Raw genomic sequence first — 7,724 nt, forward strand, 5'->3', positions numbered from 1 at the left:
GGTGTGATTGTGAGTGCGGCTGTTTGTCTCGATGTGCCCTGCGATTGGCCGGCGACCAGTTCAGGGTGTACCCCGCCTCCTGCCCATTGACAGCTGGGATAGGCTCCGGCACTCCCCGCGACCCTCGTGAGGATAAGCGGCTAAAATACGGATGAATGGGTGTTCTTAGTAGGCTGTGAAATTGGTAGAATAAAGCTGTATTAAAATGATACAGATAGATTTTAAGCAAAAGTTATGAGAATGGATTCATTTTTCTTTTTTTGAAGAGGTGAATTAATCGTTAATAAAACCTTTTTTGAGGTGTCAGTTTTTCAGAATTACAGCATGATTTTTCATTTTTATTTTTAAGAGTTGCATCATTTACAAATTACAATTTTGTGCGAGGCGATCATAATTTAAACGAGAAATACACACATTTGGACACAGTTATTATACGTTCATAGTTAAAACATCGATTTATAGACGTGGCATTGTGGGGACGTTTAAGATTAAAACAACATTTTTACATGTCTTGTTTGGTGAGGTTACTTCATTCAAGATATCATAAAACAATAATATTTCTACTGTATGCAAATTAATTATGATATTATAACTACAACATGAATTTCTAGATATAGTGCGGGGATATTTATGTCACTAGTAAGCAGTTTCAAAGACTTGCCGTGGAACATCGTAGATTTCCTTAGCAGGGAGAGAAATAATCAATGTGACGACTTTAAAGCGCTTGAGGCGTCCTGTGTCCGGGGGTTTTTAGTCCTGGGTTTCGGTACTGGTGAGGGGTTGGTGGCAGCCGCTTGGTCCAGTGTAGAAGCGCTCGCATGGCAAGTTCTGGGTAACGGTTCTGGAAACGCCAACGTCAGAAAGTCGGTGGGGTTCATGGTCTCGTAATCTGGGCTGCTGAGCCGTTTTACGGAACACATCCTTAGGTCGGCTTTGCCCGAGGCACGCACGTCGCTTTTGCCGCGTCGCCGGCGTTGACACAGCACGACGAGGACGACGAGCAGGAGGAGAAACACAGCCGCTAATCCCGCCAGCAACGCGACGATCGTTTCGGAAGTCAAACAAAGCAGAACCGCCGGAGAAGTCGGTGAAGTCGGGATTGAAGTTTTACAGACTGGATCCAGAGTTTGACTCCTCTCTGTGCTAAATCTGTTCCTCACCCCGCATGCAAATTTCTTCACCTTGTCCAGGGATACGTTCAAAGTCTGCTTGGTCGCATCCGATAAGTTAACGTCGTCAACGGTCCACGAAAAGGATAAATTCTGCGGATTGTCCACGTCGCAGCTGAGATTGACAAATCCGATCTCCAGGTCGCAGACGTAACTGAGCCGCGGTCGCGACACCTTGTCCGTCGTGCAGAGACGGCCGGTCCACACCGTCATCAGGGTCCGGTTTGGATGCCGCACCGTGGCCTGGTACAAGCCCCCGCCGGAGAGCTTCAGGTTCCTCAGCAGAAGAGAACCGGTCTTAGAGACGTCCTCCGGCTTTCCCACGGACACTCTGGCGTCCTCCCGGTTGAAAACGACGGTGCCGTTGTGGGTCCAGCTCAGCACGTCCGCGTTGGTCAGGTGCTTGTAAACAAACGGGAGCGCCATCGTTTGTCCGACCGCGGCGTGCAAGTCGCACGCGTCCTTGTCGGCGGGGAACATCGCCAAGAATCCGGACAGAACGATCGCTAGGAGCGTGACGCCATACATGACTCGGGATGGGTGGTTCTCTCAAATATGAAAAATGTTCAGAAAACATAAAAAGCAGAGTGTGAAGAAGTGACCGTTGTGAAGGCCTGAGGAAGAAGTGAATCTTCGAGAGGAAGGAACTTGGGTTGGTCAAGTCGACTTTCAGTTCTCACAAGGCGACAGCAAGCATTGCCGTGTTGCAATACTTACAGACAAGACATGAGTATGTATTTATAGATTTGATTGGAAAACTTTGGCAAATCTTATTATACTTTGTTGTTTGGAAAGTTGAAGTGGTAGGCAACCTTGCTAAAGCTATTTGCCGCACGTTTTTACACAAATACTCAAAGAGTATTTGGCTCGTGGGTTTTAAAGTACGAAGCTTAGGCGACCTTAGGAAGACTCCAACGCCGCCGAGGCCGAAGAAAGGGAGGCAGCCGGAATCCTAAATCCAAGTCGTGTTGATGGAATTCTTTGATGTGAGGGGCATATTCCATATCTGGATGAGTTCTTGCTGCAAAACTGGAGGGTCAACTACTGAAGTATTTCCTTCACCGATTATGTGAGAAGATGGAAGAGTTGTGGCAGAACGAGTCGTGGCTGCTCCACCCGTGATGAAGTTCTGAGGACCCGGGTGTCACCTGACACCCCCAGGCCCCCCCAAAAAGATGTGGACGACATGAAGATGGCTGTGAACCCAGAGTTGCGGAGGATCCTGGAAGAATCGAACATGATGCATGAAGGCATGGCAGAGGAAGCATAGAAAACGTGTTCGATTCCAGGGAGGTTAGCATAAAGGGAAACCTTGCGGTTTGGGTTCTAAATATGTCCAGTACATCTTCAGTGACACTTTTGGTGGATCTACATGCCCAATGGTTGGCTGGCACTGCATAATGTTTGTTCGAAGCAGTATACTGTTGCTAGCTCCAGATGCTAATGTTAGCCTATGCTACAAACATGATGTTCAATTACTATTTGTAATGCGAGCGATCTTACTTAGCTATGCTAATGTGGCTTGCTCCATTTGGAAAGGCCCAATGGGTTTTGCTTCTGAATGATTGTACCGTAATTTCCGGCCTACAAGCCGCGACTTTTTTTCACACGCTTTCACCCCTGCGGTTTATGCGGCGATGCGGCTAATTTGTGCATTTTTTTTCTAACGTCAGTAAGGTGGCACTTGAGCGGAAAAGGTAAGAGTGAGACCGAATATATGTGCCGAGGAAGTGACTTTTACCGGTCCAGCCCTGTTAGCGCTGCGCGAGCGTATTACTGCCATGTCTCTGTGATTTTTAAAAAGTAAGTTTCTTTCGGCTTGTCCTGTTAGTCCCGCAGTGATTTTTACCAGTATGTATTTTTTTTTTTTAACCAGTCCTGTTAGTATGGCGGTGCTAGTGTTAGGGTTAGCCCGGCAGCACTAGTGTTAGCATTGGAGTTAGCGCGGTGGCGCTAGCGTTAGCATTAGCGTTAGCACGGCGGCGGTAGGGTTAGCATTAGGGTTAGCGCGGTGGCGCTAGCGTTAGCGTTAGCACGGCGACGCTAGTATTAGCGTTCGCTTGTTGGTGCTGGCATTAAAGTCTCCGTGTACCGTCTTTATTTGTAAATATCTCGTGTTTTCAATGTTGGTTTGGGCACTTGCGGCTTTTACATGGCTGCAGCCTATGTACGTACGTACCAAATGTTATTTCCTTTACAAATGTACACGGTGAGGCTGGTTACCAGGTGCGCTCTGTAGGCCGCGAATTACGGTAATAGAAAATCGTGGCTAGGCAGCTCCTGATGCGTTGCTTGACTTTTGCTTTGTTTCCTGTGATGTCACATTTGAAGCCATAATGAACACATTTCTGCCTGTTTCTCTATGAAATGTTTTTTTTTTTTTAAATAAAAAGGTTAATTTACAAGGGAGTGCAGACGGTGGAACGTGTTTGTTCTGATTTGATTGTCTTAGTGAAAGGGTGAACTACTTTTGAAAATTCAAAATGTTAAAGTCGTAAAATGATTGGACAGAAAAAAAAATACATTGCAGACAAACAATCTCAACTGATTTTGGTTTACGGGGGTCAAATCTGCGATTGGTTTCGTGAGTCATCCCATTCAAGGTTGCTTTCTGTAGACCCCCTCAGCAGCATTTCCCGTAAAAGCATATTCCGTTACCGTTCAGAAATACCTTTCAGTCTGTATCAACGACAGCGCTGACGAAACTCGGCTAAGGCGGAATGAATTCATTTTTTGGCGAGCGACTGATTCTAATTTCCGTCAATTAGCGGTGATTCACATCTATTTTCCAGAAATCTCTGCAGCGTCAAAGATCGGAAGAGCAGTAACACCTGTTTCTCTCAGCTTCGCCGCCATTACGCTTTTCTCTCCCCGAGGGAACAGACGCATGTAAAATGTTCGCAATGTCAGCGGGGGGGCCGACGCAAAGAATTCCTCAACGCAAACGTTGTCAAAGATGACATCATGCCGACCGGCAAATAAGAACAATAACTTTCTTTACCTTAATGATAATATCGTTACCAACGCATTCCACGAGTCAGCATTTTCCATCCTTTGACAAATGATAGTCTTTGTGTAAACAATGCATGAGCATCTTTTAAATTTGGCCATACAATTTTGACCGTAAATATTCTTGATCTACATTATAATTGTCAAAAGTTGTCTATTTAAAGAAGATAAAACACTCTCTCGGTGTATAAAAATCAAATGCTCTATTAAAAGTCATGGAAACAAGGCAAGGGACTGGACCAAATTGCAGGACTCCGAGGCAAGGGCATGATATCGAGGGTGGTTTTATTCCAGGCTAAGGCGGAAGCACAAAAACACGAGGCAACAGGCAAATACTTGAATCTTTCAAAATCCAAGTTTCCATACTGCTAACATGAAGCCGAATTGCAGCCCCCTGCAAGTTTTATATTCGACCCGGGCGGAGTTGTGGTGGTGTGGATACCACATCTGCCTCACAGTTCTTGAGGTTCTGGGGTCAAATTGCATCCCAAAAGCAGGAGTGCAAAGTTCATTGTAGACTTAAATTGACCCTTGTGAGCGTGAATTGTTCTTTATCTATCCGTGCCCTTTGATTGGTTTGGCCCGCCCAAAGTCAGCTGTGATTGGCTCCAGCTCACCTGCAAGCCCAATGAGGTTAACGAATGGAAAATGGATATATGCCTGTGTACAGTTCACGGGGGCCTAAGACGTTTCGACTTTACAACGCCCGTCCACCGTCCGCCATTTTGTCTGGCTAATGCTTGTCCGTGTTTGCGCGCCGGGAGTATCTTCGCATTTTTCGCCCTCCTTTTTCGACATTATCGCCCCAAAGAAGAAAGCTGCGTCTTTTAGCAATGCTTCTGCAACCAAAAGAAAATCCATGACCATGGAAACGAAGCTCAAGATCATAAAAAGATCGGAGAAATCAGAGACGCTAACACCACCAAGGCTTCAGTCGGTCGACCGTGGTGACAATTATTCAAGACAAAACCAGTTTTTTAGCGCACGTGAAGGGTTCCGTTCCGATGTCGGATGCAACGATCACAAAACAAGGTTCTTTGTTGCTTGTCGAGATGGAGAGGATTGAAGACCAGGTCGCGATAGTAAAACGCCATTAAAATGTAAACAAGATATATGTTAGATATTCAAACATATAATCTTAAAACCGGTACGGATAAAAGGTCAATATTCAGAGCACAAACTGATTTTGAGTGAGAACAGAAAAGGGGGGTGGGGGGGTGGGGGCGTCCACCGCCCTCCCGTCCCTAAAGGCCATCAGAACTCTTTGAGCCGCGTCTGGTGAAAGCGGCTCTCAAGAATCCTGCTGTCAGACCGCGATGCGTCCATCTGCGGCCCCGAAATCGCACATCAGCCCGGCGGACCGACTCCCCGGGACTGATAGAGGGAGTCCAATTAACCCGCGGGGCGACTCTTTGGACGGCTGCCCAATTAAAAGGGCACATGGCTGGTTTAATATTTGGCACAGAGGCTGAAATTGTACCCTCGCCGCTAATCCCGGTAACGCTTAAATGAATTTACTTAGCAGTCGCTGTAAGCACATTGGGAATTCCCCGGTCCCATTCAGCAATTATGAGTTGATCTGCTTAACGTTTGGGTTTTCCCAAGGCTTCCAATTAGAGGGGGGGGGGGTTGTGCTCTTAAACCGAATTAGGCTTGTCATTACAGAGGAATATTTGAATCTGCTAGTTGGTTAGTTCGAGCCCTCGGTGCCATGCGGTACATTAGGCTGCAATTGCGGTCTCTCGTCATTTTTTAAAAAAAATTTATAGGAGGATGTGGCCCGCTGCCCAACCCTAGCACCTGGCATCCCTCGGTGGTCTCCCATCTAAGTACTAACCAAGAATGACCCTGCTCAGCTTCTGAGATCAAACAAGATCTGGCAGCGTGTGGGGGTTGGAAAATCTAGAATCACTATAATACACACACATACACATGCACACAGTGGCACCTCGGAGTTCAAACATAATTTGTTCTCGTGAAGTGTTCAAAGTCTGATTTGTTCAACCTCTGAAACATTTTCTTCCATAGGAAATAATGGAAATGTGTTGAATCCGTTCCCAACCTCCAAATAGTAAATTCCTATTTTAATTCATATTTATATCCAAACATGTACACTTTGTGTCGCGCCGCGATGCCATTGGAGGGACTCAAAGGGGGAAGGAGGAAGTGTTACGCCGAAGTCAGCTTTCATGATTCGACTCCACTAGCTTCTCCATTGCTGCTATTATCTGCGGTCTTTGTCAATCCTTTGGCAACACTAGCTGCCTTTTATCCATCCGTTCATTATCTGAGCCACTTATCCTCACAACAGTCGGGAGTGCTATAGCCTATCCCAGCTATTATTGCATTTTTATTCTTTAGGATAATTGAACTAGTTGACCTAGCCATACGATACTAGCTAGCAAGAGCCATAAGAAATAGGCAGGCTATTATCGTACTTAGCGATTATCTTCTTCCTTAAATCATAACTTTGCTTTTTCTTTTGCTGCTGGTAGCACCCGCTGTATTTATTTGGACCCATGGCAAAGAAAATACTGGAAAAAAAAAACATTTTTATTTTAAATTTGAGAAGCACTCGCGAACCCGTACTCACACTATGACTGCCCGGCGACGTGGTTAACATGGGTTCAGCTTGCCCCGGGTGTTCGGACTCTGAGAATTGGGTTGAACACCGAGGCATTTTTTTTAAAATGTATTTATTATTTTTCATTTTTATTTATTTATAATTTTATTTTTGTACAGACCCCCGAGTCGTTTGAACTCAGAGGCTCCAGTGTGTACACATTATATATGTTGGAACTATAATTGGTGATCTGGTTCGGTGCCTGTTTTTGTGTGCTTGCCGTGTTGATCATTTCGAAGACGGCGAGGTTTCATTCCATACTTGGCTAACAATTAACTGTCAAAATGAATTTCATTCTATTGGCCACAGGAAGTGAATGAGAACACTGAAAACTATTGTTGTGTTTACTGGATGACACTTTGGACAAGCTGACTATCTCCCGCGTAAGTAAGGAAACATTTGTCATCCATCCCTTCTGAACGCAGTCCAGTCGCTCCCACTACTTCCCCAAAACGGTCCGAGAGAAAAATCAGACCTTTGTTTTTTTGACAAGAGTTCAAGAGATCAGCCTTGATATTTCCTCTTGCATTAGACGCTTCTTTGGGCTCTCCTGGAGGAGGCTTCAAAACTCAACACGGCGCCGTTGGCTTATCGCGCTGGCCGTCACCGCGGAGGAAGGGGCTCGCGCCGTGTCTGTTCTGCTCGGGACCGGCTGCTTTTGGTCACCGAGGCGCAATATCTCCTTTAGTGGCCGGGGGACGAGCGTCTTTGATGTGCGAGGGGAGGCGCCGCACGGCGGGGCCATCGCTCAGTTCCATCTCCTCTCGGAACCGACCTCCCATCGGTTCAGACGGAGTTCAAGTTTAAACAAAAGAGACGGAGGGTTCTTGTTTACTTCCGTGTTTTTTTCACGAATCCTGGGAATATGGACTCTTTGACCGGTTACTTCCAGTTGATTTGTTATGCATCGATTATGATCCAAG

General features: G+C 46.0%; 1 protein-coding gene across 1 annotated transcript; it reads right to left on the reverse strand.

The window, feature by feature from the left end:
- Positions 1-299: 299 nt before the first annotated feature.
- LOC133502698 (uncharacterized) lies at positions 300-3,400 on the reverse strand. The gene has a single exon (XM_061823783.1). It carries the CDS (start codon positions 1,695-1,697, stop codon positions 702-704), a length of 996 nt encoding a protein of 331 aa, XP_061679767.1. The 5' UTR covers positions 1,698-3,400; the 3' UTR covers positions 300-701.
- Between the last annotated feature and the right edge of the window lie 4,324 nt (positions 3,401-7,724).

Source organism: Syngnathoides biaculeatus, chromosome 6 (genome assembly GCF_019802595.1).
Source record: "Syngnathoides biaculeatus isolate LvHL_M chromosome 6, ASM1980259v1, whole genome shotgun sequence".
In the NCBI taxonomy this organism is placed as follows: domain Eukaryota; kingdom Metazoa; phylum Chordata; class Actinopteri; order Syngnathiformes; family Syngnathidae; genus Syngnathoides; species Syngnathoides biaculeatus.